This window comes from Sturnira hondurensis, unplaced genomic scaffold (genome assembly GCF_014824575.4).
Source record: "Sturnira hondurensis isolate 20B ecotype Veracruz unplaced genomic scaffold, ASM1482457v3 Scaffold0021354, whole genome shotgun sequence".
Lineage (NCBI taxonomy): Eukaryota > Metazoa > Chordata > Mammalia > Chiroptera > Phyllostomidae > Sturnira > Sturnira hondurensis.
The window spans coordinates 3,455,841-3,473,624 of record NW_028093985.1 but is presented as its reverse complement, the minus strand read 5'-3'; the positions used below and the strand labels follow the sequence as shown (position 1 = coordinate 3,473,624).

At 36.5% G+C, this 17,784-nt stretch overlaps 1 protein-coding gene across 2 annotated transcripts in view; it reads right to left on the bottom strand.

Annotated features, from left to right (window-relative positions):
- The window catches only part of POLK (DNA polymerase kappa), a 72,245-nt gene that overhangs the window by 11,900 nt on the left and 42,561 nt on the right, over window positions 1–17,784 (bottom strand). The window contains exons 1-5 of one of the 2 annotated variants that reach the window (XM_037032287.1): window positions 13,481–13,521; window positions 12,902–13,033; window positions 9,359–9,517; window positions 3,408–3,642; window positions 983–1,107 (exon numbers count right to left, since the gene is read on the bottom strand). In XM_037032287.1, the coding sequence (XP_036888182.1) occupies window positions 983–1,107; window positions 3,408–3,642; window positions 9,359–9,517; window positions 12,902–12,988 (606 nt within the window). In that variant the 5' untranslated portion in view covers window positions 12,989–13,033; window positions 13,481–13,521. Of the gene's footprint in view, window positions 1–982; window positions 1,108–3,407; window positions 3,643–9,358; window positions 9,518–12,901; window positions 13,034–13,480; window positions 13,522–17,784 lie in introns of those variants that run through there. The other variant, XM_037032286.1, reaches the window with a different exon arrangement.

The window sequence follows — 17,784 nt, the reverse complement described above, 5'->3', positions numbered from 1 at the left end:
TATCTTTGTGACCCACAAGGGTGGTAGATTCCAAGTTATTTGACCCCAGAACCTTTTTTACGGAACACCTATTCATACTTTAAGAAACATATTGGAAAACACTGTTTTATAGCTATACCTTACATAATAAACTGTTCAGTAATCATTATATATTCTATATTTTGATACAGTCTTTCTTTTGAGCACTGAAAAATGCTTTATTTAAATGTACTCATACACTATGTTGAACGAGAAAAGCCCTACCTCTGGGGTGCCCAACTTTTTGGCATCTCTGGGCCACACTGGAAGAAGAAAATTTGTCTTGGGCCGCACATTAAATACATTGCAATATGTAATCACAAAATAAATCTCATAATGTTTTAAGTAAATTTACGATTTTGTGTTGGGCTGCTGGTTGGACACCCCTGTACCTAGGACATCAAATGGTATATAGTGCAATTATTGTTTAAACAGCATATATATGTGGAAAAATCTAGAAGCTCTAAAAATAATAAAATATACCCCCCTTCCTATAACTCCTAAAGTATCATTTTACCATTTTAAACATGCTTATTTTAATGCACTTTTGTTAAAATGAGTAAAATTCTAAATCTCTTTGAAGTATCACATGTGCTAACCTAGCAGCAATCTGTACTTTAGAACTAAGGTCGTATATTGAGTTGCAGCTGAAAGAACTCTTCTCTGTATTCTTTTTATTCTTCTCCTCCCTAGGAGGGGTAAGGTTAAAGGTCTGTTATCTATTACTTTCGTAAAACTTTTCAGCAAACAAGATTTCTAAACCTCACATATTAAGGGTTTAATGGAAAGATTTCTTCCAATTCAGTCACCCATTATAGTTCTTGCTTGTTACCTATGGTTTTAAAACTTTTCTGCTAAAAATTACTATCATCCTAAATAGTATCTCTTCAGAACTCAGTGTGTGTGTGTATATACATATATATGTATGTATGTATATATATATAATTTTATATAAAAATCTCACCTTTCTAATGGGTAAGTCCTTGATGAAATCCATCACGGCTTGTCTGTTGGGGAGAATTTGGTATTGTCCATTTGGTTTATTTTTATCACTGCACACTTTTGCTAACATTGTATTTGGGGCAATGCCTTAAAAGAAGAACACTCTAATGACTCAAAGAAGTTGATATGTATGACTTTAAAATACATGACGACAATATAAGAAAATAATAAATAACGTTAAGTGCAAAAAATCTGAAATGATGTGAAATGCTATTTTAAAAGTAACAGTGGGTAAAAAAGGTATTTTTAAGAAAACAGTGGGATTGCCCTGGCTGGTGTAGCTCAGTGGATTGAGTGCGGGCCCGCGACTCAGACGATCGCGGTTCGATTCTCAGTCAGGGCACATGCCTGGGTTGCAGGCCAGTTCCCTGCAGGCCAACTCCCAGCAGGGGATGCATGAAAGGCAACCATACAATGATGTTTCTCTCCCTCTCTCCTTCCCTTCCCCTCTAAAGATAAATAAATAAAATCTTTAAAAAAAAAAAAAGAAAACAGTGGGATTAAACAAAAACACAGAACAAAACAAAAAACCTCACAGTCACAGAAAAGAATATGCTATATACCAGAGGGAAGTGGGGTTGGGGGAAGTAGAAAAAGGGAGAAGGGGGCATAAATGGTAATGGAAAGAGACGTGACTTTGGGTGGTGAGCACACAATACAATACATAATTAATGTATTATAAAATTTATACCTGACACCTATATAATTTTGTTAACCAATGTCAAATAAATTCAATAAAAAAATGCATCTATGTTTGAAAGAGAATATTCGGATAATAGCAATAAATCATAATAATATGCCTTGTTAAATAAATGAATAAAAATAAAATAACGGTGGATTATTATCTATCTCCCCTGGGCTTCCTATGGTTTTAGGGAAAAGAACCGTTAGTTATTTTCTCAACAGAAATGAGCACTGTTTAAATCTCCATTGTATTTTAAAGTCTAAGAGTAATTCCTGAGTTTAAATGTTACCAGAAGGGACCCAAAACACCCAGAAATTTATTTATAAAAATTGTGTATTTATTCTTATGTATTTAAACTTCAGTCACCTTCAAACACTCTCCATCTGATGAAATACATCTATCGAGATGTTTTTTCCACTGCTCAAAACAGTTTGTGACCTTGTTGATTCCAATGCCTTTTGGTGCTTCTGCCATTTTTTGTTTTGCCTCTTCCACATGGGCAGAAAGTTTCCCTTTGAGAACGTTTTCCATAAGGGGAAAAAAAAAGTTGTTTGGGGTGATACTGGGTGAACAGGGGCATGGAGATCATGCTGGTTTTAGTCAAAAACTGTTGAAACTCAGCATGGTGTGGGCAGGTGCGTTCATAAATCACCCATCATGAAACAGGCAAACGTGTTGCAAGAGTCTTAAAAAAAAAAATTCACTGAAGCAAAATGCAGCCTCTCACACCACCACCAGCTGGTGCATTGAGACAGAGGGGTTCCTGGAACTCTCACCTAGTGGTGAAAGTCTGTACTACAAGGGGCCTGCCCTCTAAAAGATAAGTCTGGTTTGGGGGGGACCTCTCCTTCGTATTGTTAACTTACTTACCTTCTGTAGTAAAAGCATAGGCTAGTTTATGAAAAAGATCCAGAATATAAATTACAATGTATGTTTAGTCTTTTCAAAGGTCTTCTATATAAATTATCCACATAAAAATATCAAAAATTTAAAACAATAAAAATAAAATGTGTGCATCATTTTTATGTTACAGAGTAAAGTACTACTTTTAATGGTTAGGAGAAACTGAAATAAAAATATTGTAATATACTCATTAAATACTTCATTGAAATTTTCATACACATCTTCCTAAATTTTATTACTGTTCTCATGCTTTGGTGTATAAAGGAGAAGACCAACCTCATCTTAATATGGCTTATATAAGATAACTTGGGATCCTTAAGATGAATATCAGCCTCTATGCTAAGCAGTGTCACCCTTATGGGTCACTGACATATGTAAAGTTCTTTTTCCCTTCACAGGATGGTCCTAGGTTGTTATGTTGCCAGTTGGTGATTCTTTAGTCTACTGCTTTGTGGCTATCTGGCGTCTCTCCTGCACTGTAACCCTGGAAGGGCTGCAGTCTTCCCAGGGAAAACTAATAAAGCGCTATGTCCAAAAACAATTAAAATATAATTTGTGCTTAAAAAAAGAAAAGCTATATGAGATTTATAATATTTTTTTTCCTTTGGGCTCAGGGCTTTTTGGCTTAATTCCAACTTACCTGTAGGTTCTAGGCATTCTAAGTAGGTTGTTAGAAGTTGAATAAAAAAATAATGAATAAGTAAAATGTTACTCTATACTTTGTAATGACAAACTACTAACATTACACATGCATTAGACAGTCCCAAAATTACAAGCATTAAGTATCCTGTTTAAGTACCTGCACTGGCCGTCAGTGTCGTTTTTTGCTCGATTCTGAAACGAATTTCCTTTACCACTTCCTCGGCCGATATTCCAAAAACAACTGAGTTTTGAATTGTTTGAGGATTATTCTGTTCTTCATTGTTCACTTGGGAAGTATTTCCTGGGGGCTGCACATCAGGAGGACTATCCTCAAAAAGCAATGGAGAGATGGATTGCTCATGCTCACTCGGTTTATTAAGTTCCTTTTCTGGGTTGCCTAAATTAGAACAGGAACAATAATTCACTTTCATTTTAAGAAGCATATACTTCATAAATCAGGTTTTGCTACATTCTTTCTAAACACAAAATAAATATAGTTTAGTTTTGTTTCTAAGGACCAAGGTCAGAAATGTCATCATTTAGATTTTACAACTGTTTTAAAAAGAAAACAATGATTCTAAGGTTTTTAAAAAAATGTATTAGCCATTTCCATAGTATACATTTTAAAAGGAAAGATCCGAAGTAAAACCCCCTAATTATTGTACCTATAACATAGTACTTTTTTCTTAGAAAATGACAGCTTTCTTTTTGTTTGTTCACTTATCTCTAGGGGAAAAATATCCTTCTTAAATTAGAATTTAATAATGAGAAGGAATTAAGCAATCTAAAATAAATTCCTGAAGAAATAAGTTTTGTTTTTAGAGGAAAAAACCTTAAATATCCCTCTTTTGTGGTACATACTTTTCATATATTAACATAATCTGAATTTTCTTCTTTCAAATGCTGGTTTTAATTTTGACTTGTCTGTTAATAAAGGATCAATTTTACTAAAGGCATATTTGAAAAAAATAGAAATTACTTCTGGGTATTGTACAAATTCTTTTTTTTAAATTTACAGTCTCTATTTTTCATATTAATATCCATTAAAATATACAAATTCTTAAGGTCTGATTGGAGTAACCATTGTCCCAGGTTCAGGGAAAGAAGCCTTTATCATTATCAATAGGCTATAAACTACTGTATTTTGCCATGTATAAGGCACACTTTTTCCCCAAAGTTTTGAGGGAAAAGTAAGTATGTGCATTATACATGGATAGTATTAATTCCATATCTATACAAATATTTTTAATTTCCTTAAATTATGCTTATATGTTCAAAGTATAATGCTAGAAAGTGATAACAATATCTGTATGCAAAATAATACTCTGGAATACAATAATTGGTTTTCTTTAAATATAAATAAATAAATAATTAGAAAATTAAAATGAAAGTTTTTTTTCCCCCTGAAAGTTTGGGCCAAACTCATGGGCGCCCATTATACATGGGTGCACATTATACATGGCAAAATACAGTAACATTATTATTAAATAGTAGAGTAAAAATATCTATCTAAAAATTATTACCTCATTTCATTTGCATTTTTTATAAATGGGCTGTAAAATACACTTAAAAATATATACTGGTACTAAAAATGTCCTCATGAACAAATCCATTAAATTAAAGACTTTACTTTGTGGGCTTAATGGAGGAGAAATGCAGTTTAAATACACTTCTAACTAAGATTAACAACAGAGCTTTCTGATCTCATTTCATGATTTTATTAGACATAAATGCTTTCTAAATTAAGGCAAGTGCAGAATCAAAAATTAAATTTCTACTTCTGGCCAAGATGGAGGCGTAGATGGAAACACTGTGCCTCCTTGCACAACCAAAGTTAAGGAGAACAAAGATTTAGAAACAAAACACAACCAGAACAAACAGAAAACCGAATTGTACGGAAGTCCAACAACCCTTCATCAAAACCAGTAAGAGGGGCAGAGTCGGTGGCCCACGGGGAAAAGTCACAGCAGGAAAAGGCAGTAGCTGGCAGACCCGGGTGCGCAGGTGGTACAGGGCTAGCAGATCCCAGGCACAAGGAGGCAACAAGCAAACCCAGTGAGGCGTGCAAGGTGGCTGGCTGACCGTGGACACACATTCACAGCAGATAAACCAGGCAAAAACAGGGAGTGAAACAGATCACACAACGCAGGGCCCCAGCAATGGGAAATAAAGCCTAAAAGCAGTGACTGAAAACACTTGTAGGGGTTTGAGGTGCCGGGAAAGACACTCAGCCTCACGGGAGAGTTTGTTGGAGAGACCCACAGGGTCCTAGAAAGTACACAAGCCCACCCAACCAGGAACCAGCATCAGAAGGGCCCAATTTGCTTGTGGGAAACAGCTGAGGGGACTGAAATATGAGAGAGAGTGGAACAAACGCTATTTCTCTCTCTCTGACGCTGCCCCTACATACAGTGTCACAACCCAGTAACTGGGTTGCCCTGCCCTGGTGAATATCTAAGGCTCCACTCCTTACTACATAACAGGTGTGACAAGACAAAAAAAAAAAAGGCCAAAACAAAAGAACAGATCAAAGCTCCAGAAATAATACAACTAAGTGATCAAGAGCTAGCCAACTTATCAAGTGAACAGTTCAAGGCACTGGTGATCAGGATGCTCACAGAACTGGTTGAATTTGGTTGCAAATTAGATGAAACAATGAAGGCTACGCTAAGTGAAATGAAGGAAAATGCACAGGGAACCAATACTGATGGGAAGAAAACTGGGACTCAAATCAACAGAGTGGACCAGAAGGAATAAAGAAACAACCAAACAGAAAAGAAGAAAGAAATAAGAATTCAGAAAAATGAGGAGAGGCTTAGGAACCTCCAGGGCATCTTTAAACGTTCCAACATCCGAATTATAGGGGTAGCAGAAGGAGAAAAGAAATAGCCACAAGTGGAAAACTTATTTGAACAAATAATAAAGGAGAAATTCCCCAGTCTGGCAAAGGAAATAGACTTCCAGGAAGTCCAGGAAGCTCAGAGAGTCCCAAAGAAGGTGGACCCAAGGAGGAACACACCAAGGCACATCATAATTACATTACCCAGATTAAAATGAAGGAGAGAATCCTAGAAGTGGCAAGAGACGAGACATTCACCTACAAAGGAGTTCCCATCAGACTGTCAGCTGATTTCTCAAAAGAGACCTTGCAAGCAAGAAGGGGCCTGCAAGGACCCTTGGAATACTTGGAGTACTTAGAATACTTGGAAAAAAGCATTCCAAGTCATGAAAGGCAAGGACCTACATCTAAGATTGCTCTATCCAGCAAAGCTTTCATTTAGAATGGAAGGGCAGATAAAGTGCGTCTTAGATAAGGTCAAGTTGAAGGAGTTCATCATCACTAGATGAAACGTTGAAATCATTTCATTTACTATATGAAATGTTAAAGGGACTTATCTAAGAAAAGGAAGATAAAAATATGAACAGTGCAAGGACAGCAAACTCACAGTTATCAACAACTACACCTAAAACAAAAGCAAACTAAGCAGACAGCTAAAACAGGAGCAGAGCCATAGAAATGGAGATCACATGGAGGGTTAGCAACAGGGGAGTGGGAGGAGGAGAGAGCGGGAGAAGGTACAGAGAATAAGTCGCATAGACAGTGGGGAGAAAATAGGAGGAAGGCAAGAGTAGTGTGGGGAACGTAGAAGCTAAAGAACTTGTGACTCATGGACATGAACTAAAGTGGGGGAATGTGGGTGGGAGCGGGTGTGTAGGGTGGAGAGGAATGAAGTGGGGGATGGGACAACTGTAATGGCATAATCAATAAAATGTATTATTAAAAATGAAGTTTCTAACTTTAAGACACATATGAATGCATATTACTTTAAAAATGAACTTGGAAGATTTTCTAAAGATAATATAAGTAATATGACAAACATCTGATTCATTTCTAATTTTAAAGTATACAATACGAATTAAGTTACAGAGAGATGATTTCCAAATCTGAATCCCTAGGCCATTACAAAATAAGCCTTACATTAGCTGTTATTTGTGTGCTTCAGTTTCTTCCATTTGCCACGTTCTGGTTTAAATTGCAGAGCAATTCAGAGGGGATTAAGACTGGTGGTTGAAACGCTATTTATTTACTTAAACCCCCTTTCCTCACCTGGATGGGTGGAAGTCAACGCAAAGAGAGAAGAAAAACTACAGCTTGAGTAAGGTACAAACCTGTCCTGTTCACAAGTCCCTTCTGCAGAGCCCTCATACCATTTTTAGAGCCTCGGGGCTCTATCACCCCACCCTTGGGTGAGTCACACTGATAGCAGAACACTACGTGGCAGGAAGCAAAGCATGGGGCCTGCAGTCTCATTGTTGGAGCTGCTGAATGGCATAGTTACCTTTCAAGTCTGGTTTCCTCTCTGTGAGGTGTGGATGAGCAACTAAATGCCAAAGTGGCTTCTTATTTGCTTTCTGAAAGAAATATCCTTATAATCCCCTAACTGAGGTGATCAGAATCCAAAACCAAGGTTTCTTATAATCTGAAACACTTAAACCTCCATTTGGATGGCAAAGTGTTAAAACTGTACAGCATTTTAGTTTCACACATTCTTTGACACTCATGATTCAGATTTACATGGCAGAATAAACATAGAATAATTATTTTATTTGTATATACATAGTAGTTAACAATATTTTTCCAAAGACCACATCTTTTAGAAGAGGGGCAAACAGCAGAAAACTGTCTTGGACTTGAGAGGCAGCTGCATCAGTCAAATTAAAATGATATCCCACATTTGCACGGCTCCCACTCTAAGCTTCCCATGGCACAATGGGAAATCAGGTATGCCTGAGAGTCAGCCCACAGATATTTATATATTTCCAAAAAAAGGTCAAGCTATTTAAATTGCTTAAGAGTATGAACATAGAATAGGAAAGTACACATGTTAAAACAATAGGTATTAAAAATTCTCATCTTTGTAGTGAGTCTAGACACATTATAATAAATAAAAAGAACATTAGTAGAGAATGAAAACATTTACCTTGGTCCCCATGTAACTTCTGAAAAACATATATGAAAGTAATCATCACAGAAGGCCCCCAGGGGATGCTTTCACATAATCATTTAATGTCCCCCACCCCTTTCTCTTGTGAAAAGTAACGAAATGACAAAGTGAGAATTTTAAGCAAAGTGATGTGAGGCTTTTTGTGCCACTTCCCCCAAACAATCAAGTTAAACTAAGGAAATAAAATATTTTGTTCCAAGCTTCTGTGCAGAAATCATCCTTATTTATTTTTAATGTTTCTATTGAAGAGACTCACCTCTTAGAACTATACAGAAGGTACAGAAGCGGCTCCAAAGATTTGAGACCCAAGTAAGAGTCAGAATTTTTGCCATGAGAACCCACCGCCTCTGCTCCAGGGGCACAGACAGCAGTGCCCTCTGAAGCTGTCAGGGAGTCGTGCACATGCAATGTGGCTGTCATTGTGAGCAAAACCCTCTGTCTCTACCTTGTAACTCAGGAGTCCAGGACCCCTTAAACATTTGAAATAATCGTAAGTATGAGAGAAGGCTGAAAGCAGTATTCATAATACCTTCATATTTCTTGGTATCATTTTGGACAGGTAATAAGGGGACCATTTTTAAAAAAGCCCTCTGGGTCATGGAACTTCTGTTTCATCATATAAAAGAATAAAAGTAAGGTCTAAGGCAAAGAAGGGAGTTGGGAGTTGTTCACTTGAGAAATGAGGAAAAAAGCCACCCAATATTGTGATGTGTTTGAAGCAAAGTTTTAAAAAAATATTTGCAATTACAACAAAAGGCCACCTTAAAGGGATAAGCCCCTCAGATTGAATGTATTCCCAGTCTTTGTTAGTTCGATTTTAGGGAAAGAACTGCTATGAAATCTCTTTACTCAAGGACTCTGCACAATCTTACAGTCTAGATATTTAACAATTGCATTTGGTTTAAAAGTAACATTTCACATATTTAACTCGGAAAACCGACTGGTATATTATAAGTTTCTGATTTTTCATTTTTAATAATATTTCATAGTAAAGGTATAGCTAGCTAGTCCTGCCACCTATGCATGCTAATAGGTTAACTAGGTTAATTCAAATTCAAAGGGTTTTTTATTTGTTTGTTAGATTGATTGTTCTAATAAATTGCTTACCATTTTCTAGAGAGTTCCCTGTTTTGATGAAATATTTTCTTTTGTCCTCAGGCCAATTTTGTCTTTCCTGTAAGTGTGTTGTTATATTCAAGTAAGCTTCATCAAGACTCATGGCCATAAAGTTGGGATCGTAATCAGCAAGTATTTCCTTAACCTTCAAAATGAACAAAATAGTTTAATGTTTGCTGCCGTAGCAAAATCTGTCACATATAGCTAATTAGAAAAATTATATTCTTACTTTGCAACTATAGTAACAACCCTGCAATCAATAGCTCATGGATTTAGGGAATAAATAATTTACTGCCAGGGCAAACTTGTCCAAATTCTCTTCCGTATGAAAAAAGATCGTGACCACAGAAGACCAGGTTTATTTGATACAATCTCTGTTTAGCCACCTATATCTAGATATTGTAAGTGATTTAAATAAGTCTCAGCAACGTCATTCTGGTAGGCACAAAAAAAAATGGTTAAGCACTGCAATTTTAAGTAGTTGATCAAAAGTAGAAGAAGTAGGAAGAAACAATAGGATCCTATTCCCCCTCACCTTTTATGATGGTTTTTGTATATTTTTAAAAGGAATAATCTTATATAACGGTACTATGTTGCTTTAGAAAGTAGTTCTATTTCAATTAATTATAACATACACTCCACTCAATATACACATTAATGCATGCATCCATTCAAGAAAACAAAGCTCAATCATCAGGATTTATAGTGGGAAAGATGACAAAAATCTGTAGTGTTTGTGTCTATAATAAATGATGGAGAAAAGTCCCGAGTTGCATCTTGGGATAACAGAAATACATAAAGAGATCAGAACCTCTGTATGATTCCAGAAATGCCTTTTACATAAGATAGTTTTATTACTCATGAAACCAATTTTTTTTACTCATTCTCCTATTTATTTATTTTTATTTTTTAACCTCTGAAATATTAGCTGAAATTAGAGAAAATGGTTGCCAAAATAATACGTATGTTAGAAAAACATACTTGCTAAATTATGTTATGGTTCCATCTAGTATTTAAAAGCTGTCTGCTGCACCAGGAGAAAGCCTTTCTTTATGATTTATAAAAAGAAAGCTTTTTAGCTTAATATAAGTATGAACAGCTGAGTGAAAGGTAATTTTAGAAAATGGTGACATAAAACTTGGCTACACTTTGCTCCGAGAGAACCTTAATTAACTCTGTTCTTGTAGAAGAAACGGTTTTTATGATGCACTCCAAAAGAATCTTTCTAGTGAAAATGAAACTCTGGAAAGTCTGTAGTTGGCAGGCGACTAAGATTACTCTGAATGAACAGTACTCCTCAGAGGCACTGAGTACTCACTAACTTCATTTATACAGGACATGGCTTTAAGAATGAGAACGGACATGTTCCAGTAAATAGCAAGCACTTGGGCTTCAAGAACAGTTCAAGCTATCCCATTCTTGTGGATAAACAAAATGGCTTTCCCTAAATTTATAAACAAAGGTATAAATATTAATGCATGTATAGTCAGGGAATTTATGCTATAGTTCATTTACACATAAAAACCCATTTGTTATCTGCAAATAAACTAGCTAGATCCTACTCAAATCTAAAGGAGGATTTCTCCAACTTATGCAAATAACTAAAGATAACTAAAAACAATTTAGTTCTCACTGTCATACTGTCCAAAATTTTACTGAATTAAAGTAGGACTTAAAAAAACTTTCTTACAAAGTCTTTGAAAGATGTTCAAACTTATTAAAGGCCTGCCTTACTAACGGTCAGCATTTTATCTCTTTCTAATTAGGAAGACAGTAAAACAGATAAGCAATAACCAAATGTGAATGTGTTTCTCCAACTCACCCCCTACCAGAGGTAGGCGCAAAAGTGCTTGCTGCCACAGACTGTTCATAAATATCTTTTAAAATTTGTGCGGGATATCATTTTAATTTTGGGGGGCTCATTTCTAGGGGAAATGAGGTGGAATACAAATTAGAGGAGTGAATCTAAAGACCATTTGCATGACTAAGAGAAAGTAAGTACTAGGCCATGATTTTTAAAATGTTACAATTCAGACAATAACACATTTCATTTTACCTCACTTGTCTAAAGTGTTTGAGGTAGCATTATAAAATTTTAATTTATGACTCACGTTCCAGCACTGGTATGATAGCTAAGTTACCAAAAATAGAGAAAATGGCAGTTTTTCGTATATGACAGTTTAGGCAATTTTAATGTATAATCAAATCTTTATACTTCAGATATCCTTTTCAAAGCAATAGATTATTCCCTTTTTTCTTTATCAGTCTCCTAGAACCGCTTTGCCTGGTTCTAGGAATTGTAACTCTATCCCCTGTGGCTAAGGAGGAGTCAGTGACCTCTGGAATGTAAGCCCCAGGAGACAAAGCTTGTCTCTGATAGCAAATGCTGCCTCAATTTCCTCCCTGCCCCCAAAGCATGGTCAGAAGTCCTTGATGAGTAAGGCCCCTCACAGGACGGGCAACCTAGGCCAGACACGACCACTTGAGAGGCCACCATGGACTCTTGTCCCCCGGCTTTAACAAAGCCCTAGTCCCCATGTACTCTGGGAGAATCGATTCCTGGCTCTAATCCCCTTGAGCCTGAATACCTGATGGGGAGGGGTGCAGCTCCTTGCCTTGTTAGAGCATGTCCTGGGGAAAAATATGGCATCACAAAGACTTCCTGATAAACCTGTGAAATCTGCTCTGCTAAGAGTGCTTTCATTCATACGTTAAGGGTTGGAGCAAAAAACTCTAAAACTCTCTTCCTGACAGACTCTGGCTCAGACTAAGACTCAGATTTCTTTGAAATGTTATCTACTGTTTGATCCTTGCAACCCTGTATTCCTGTGTATTACAACCCAATCAATAAAAGCCCTTGGAGGAAGGGGCTCAATGCCTTTTTCCCCTGAGAAACTAGCCATTGCTCAAGGCCTTTTTCCTCTGGGAAACTGGCTACCTCTCCTCCCCAAGCAGATCACATCATGTCTCTGTCATGTTTACTCTCATCCATGGCACACGGGGGGACTTGCGGAAAAAGTCACCCCCACACCTACACATTAAATGCTCATAAGCATCTTTACTAGGCTGTGGGCCAAGGAAAGCAGCTGATCAAAATAAGTGAAGTCTGTTCCCATTTAAAAACATGGGTAAAAAAAATTATTCAAAAAAGAGGTTCAAATTAATGACTTGAGTAGATTCTGTAAATTATAAATATCAGGAGGAGTCTATATATATAATACACATTAAGAAAAAAGCTAAAGTTAATTTAGGTTATAAGTAAGCAACTCAAAATTTTCTGGGGAGACAGAGTTTTCTAAGCAGAGGAAAAAAACATGTGGAAGAGCAAAGAACTGGGAAGTAGAAGGAGGAATTCTAGATATGATATATAGCTCAGTATTCAGTATACAGGCTGAAGAAGTGGTAGGAGGTGAGATTGAACAGATTAACTTAAGGCCAAATTCCGACACGTAAAGGCATGTGGACTTGACTTTGTAGGTGACAGGAAATCAGTGAAAGGCTATAAATAAATAGGGGGTGAGATACTTACTTCTCTACTCACAGCTCGGTATTTGTCAAAGTTTGGAGGCACTATAGTAAGTTGTGGGCAGAGTTTTTTAGCAATAAATCCTGGCATGGCTGCACGAACTCCAAACCTCCTTGCACGGTAATTTGAGGTACTCTGAAAGAAAATGGACCACATGGGAAAAAATATAGAAACCTAAATGAACATATTGATCAATACAGTCGAAAGAAACACATTAGTGCTGTGCATTTTCAATTCAAGGACATTTCTTTTATAGGTCACTGTCTCAAATCAAGCTTATTTTTATCCTATCACGGTTTGTATTACAATAGCATGACTTACTCTCTGCTGTCCTGTATTTAAAATGTGACATCAAGTAATAAGCAAGACTGTGCTAATAAAAAGGTCCCCTTATATTTCCAGTAACTAAACTTCATTGATTTTAAGGAATACCCATATATAGTACTATATATCAAAGTTTGGATGATAGTGGGTGATGTTACATAAAAATAAGAGTATAGCCCTGGCTGAGTGGCTCAGTTGTTTGGAGCATTGTCCTGTACACAAAAAGGTTGGAGGTTGATCCCCGGTCAGGGCACATACCTAGGTGGCAGGTTCGATCCCTGGTCAGGGTGTACACAGGAGGCAAATGATGATGTTTCTTTCTCACACTCATGTTCTCTCTCTCTCTTTGTCCCTTCCTCTCTCTCCAAAACCAATAAACATGACCTCGGGTGAGGACTTAAAATTTTTTTAAATATTTAAAATATAGTAAGAGTATAGTGATAATAGTAAAATATTAAGTAACAGTGCAAACAACATAGATGGTACATGCAATTAATAGTATGAAAAGTAACAGTATGGTATAATAGTACATATTCGAAATTTGGACTATTTGGGATTTTGGAAATTTTTCATCTAGAACAAAAATCAAAGGTCTACTATATGGTCAGTAAAATTAAATTTCCAAAAATGAAGTAATAAAAGCTTAAAAGAACTTTAAAAGCTAAGTTTTATTTCTTTTTTTTTCAGTTTGAAAAAAATGACATAATTTATTAAGAGATAAAAATTCAGAGCCCTAGACATTATACAAGATTCAGCAGAAAAATAATGGAAATAAGAAATGGAAGAGGAAAATGAGAGGTGAGCAATGTGGTATTTTAAACATTTGAGCCTTTGGGTTTTTTTGTTTGTTTGTTTGTTTGTTTTTAGCAGCACAATTTATAATAGCCAAGTGTTAGAAGCAACCTACATGCCCATCGGTAAATGATTGGATCCAAAAACTATGGTACATTTACACAATGGAATTCTATGCAGCAGAAAGAAAGAAGGAGCTCCTACCGTTTGCAACGGCATGGATGGAACTGGAAAGCATTATGTTGAGTGAAATAAGCCAGGCAGTGAAAGACAAATACCATATGATCTCACCTTTAACAGGAAGCTAAACAACAAAACAAACAAGCAAGCAAATTATAACCAAAGACACTGAAATAGAGAACAGGCTGACAGTGACCAGAGAGGAGAGGGGAGGGAATTCCAGGGGAAAAGGGGAAGGATTTACAGGAACATGTATAGAGGACACATGGACAAAAACTAGGGGTGGGGGTGGAAATGGGAGGGAGGTGGGGCGCACTGGGCGGGGTGGACTGGGATGGGAGTAAAAGATAGGAAACTATACCTGAAGAACAATTAAAATAAAAAATATTTTTTTAAAGTTTTATTCCTTAGGACTTGAATATCTTATTTGGTGAAAACATTTTGACTAGGAGATAGAAGTAAAAAACTGAGAGTAAAGAGGAGAACATTACTTATTAAATCCTATAAACGACACCTGCCAACAGTCTCTGTCAATGTGGTAGACCATAGTTTTCATCACAAATGAAATCTTTGTTTGGAATTTTAAGTGACAAGTCAAAGAAATGCAAAACAGAATCTATCAAATGAAGTAATTACTTCAGAACAATAACATTAAATAGCCATTAATGTTTTTTAAAATAGGATTAAAAAATCTTGATACTACCCTAAACTATGTAATCCGTGGTCAGTATTCTGGGACAAAAAATGCAGATGGAGCCCTGGCTGGTGTAGCTCAGTGGATTGAGCGCGGGCCTACGGACCACACGATCAAGATCCGATTCCCAGTCAGGGCACATGCCTGGGTTGCAGGCCAGTTCCCAGCAGGGGACTCACAAGAGGCAACCACACAGTGATATTTCTCTCCTTCTCTCCTTCCTTTCCTCTCTATAGATAAATAAATAAAAAATCTTTAAAAAAATGCAGATAGCACTAGAATGGCAAACCAACGCTTAAATACAAAGCGGTCTAATGGGATTGATATAAAAGCTAGATCTACAGTAGAGTAGAAACAGAACTTTAGATATGACTTCCTCTAACTTTAAGGTTTGTGGTAGATGGTAAATCATAGCCACAGTATTTTACAGTTCCTCCTATCAAAAAAAGAGTTCTAGTTCCTCATGCCAAGTGACTTGCATTGTGACATGCTTTGACCAAAGAATGTGAGGGAGTGACATTATGTGAGTCATGAAGCCTAGGTGTTACAAAATCAGCAGCCTCAGCCTTTGTATTTCTGGAATCCTGCAACCATGTAAAGATCTTAGGTTAGATTAATGGATAATAATGCACTATGAGAGGGGGAAGCTGAATGACTAGAAGCCATTCCTGCCTCCTCAGTCAGCCGAAGAGCTAAGCATGTTAGTGAGGCCATTTTGGACCCTCCAGCCTCAGCTAAATAGCTCTAGCCAACCCCAGGTAGAGTAGAGAGTAGCCATCCCCATCCACATTGTACTCTGTTCAAATTATAGAATAATGAGCAGATCAATGGTTGTCCACTAAGTATTGAAGGGGTTCATTATGCAGCAATAAATAAGTGCTACAGGATCTAAGTTCTAACTTAAGCGCTACAGGGTCTAAGTTCTAACTATGAGTGCTAACTTAAACATTTCAAGCATCCATCAAATTCATTCAAAAAGAATTCTAACTGTAACAGACTGTATTAATTGAATATGTGTACTACAACCAGTACCGCAAAGATACATTTTTAGTAGTTTAATAGGACAAAAACAATTAAGCTTCAAATCTCATTAGAAGGAAAATCTATTAGGTCAGCATACAGACAAGGGGAGTAATCTTGTTTAAATATAACAGATAATCATTTTGAATTTGGAAACAATAACCAGTTACTAGGAGGATAAAAAGTATAGGAAAGAAATATTTTGTGAACTTAACATTTAACAGCAGGGTTAGCTTTAATAAGACTATGTCACGTGGATGTAAATATATGTACATATATGTGTACATAGGCATATGTATACATATATACACATATACACAGAGTATGCATCTATACACTATATATTTGCATATGTAGCATACACACATAATTTAATATATAATGTTATATATAAATATATACTCATATATATCATTACGTATTTTTAAAATTTTTTTAATTTGTTGATTCAAGAGAGAGAAAGAGAGACCGAGGGGAGAGAAAGAAACATCAATTTGTTGTTCCACTTATTTATACATTCATTGGTTGATTCTCGTATGTGCCCTGACAGGAGACTGAACCTGCAACCTTGGTGTATGGGGATGACACTCTAACTGACTGAGCTACCCAGCCAGGGCCTAGTATTATAAATTCCTAATGAAATTAAATGTATTTATGCAAATATAGTGAAGATTTATAGGAAAGAGGAGTATCCTTTCAATAAACACTGTTTTGAGAACAGGACTATTAGTTGCCTACATACTCATGGGAGCAGAGATAATGAACAGATTATAGTTTTGTAATAAAATAATAATTTAGTAGGAATTAGGTTTATAGTTAAGTCATTGGAAGGCATTAGGGGACAGGGAAGAACCCTCCTTGTTTCTCTTGCATATTTTTTTAATACCAAAACCCATCTACTCCAGTTGCTACTTTTAATTCCCAACACATTTTTAGCTACATATGGCTATCTTGGTCATCTTTACCTTCTATGGTTACACTGGAAATAAGGAAGTGCAACACAGCAATCAGAAAAACAAAGGTTCCAAGTCAAGGGAAAAACTACTTACTTTCAGTACTACATCAATGATATATGTTACTCTAGAACTGGCTGGCAAACCTTTCTTGCAAAGGTCCAGATAGTCATTACTTAGGCTTTACATCCATACAGTCTCTATTGCAAGTTGTGGGGGCCCGCAATGGGACCATAATGGGACCAAGGACAGAGTTCTCCACTGTGAGAATGGTGGATGAACTTGGTTTCTGGTCCCTGGAGCCGGCGGGTACCTTGACACTTTCCTAACCTTCTAGTTCCCAGCCTTGAAAGACACAACAAGACCCTGGCGCAGGTGTCATGTTCCCAGATGGTTATGAGAACTTCTTGCCCTTTTGATAGCTTAAGGGAGTGCACGAACTTTGAAAAACAACATTGTCTCTAGTTCTCTGCAGTCTTGCTTTAGGCATTAACAGTTTGTATATAAGACAGCTGTTCCTTGAATAAATTCACCATTTTGCCAGCAGAGCTTATGGTCCTCTCCATTTTTTAAGTCCCTCGCCTCACCTCGTGACGACGCCTGCTGCAGCGGGCTGCGGCAGCAAGTATTCAGCTAAGCTCTTTCAGTGAAACAGCAATAATAAATTAATAATGGGTGTGACTGTTTCAATAAAATTTCATTTACAAAAAAAAGTGGCAGGCTGCATTTGGCACACAGGCCATCGTTTGCAAACCTCAGCATTAGAATATCATTTTTCCTTTTTCTTCAATTTTCTTTAACTAGAATGGTTATAAAGTGAGCCCTAAAAAACCTGGAAATTATTTATAAAAAGTTGTTTATTTATTCTTATATTTTTAAACTTCAATTACCTTCAAAGTACTGTCCATTTGATGAAATATACC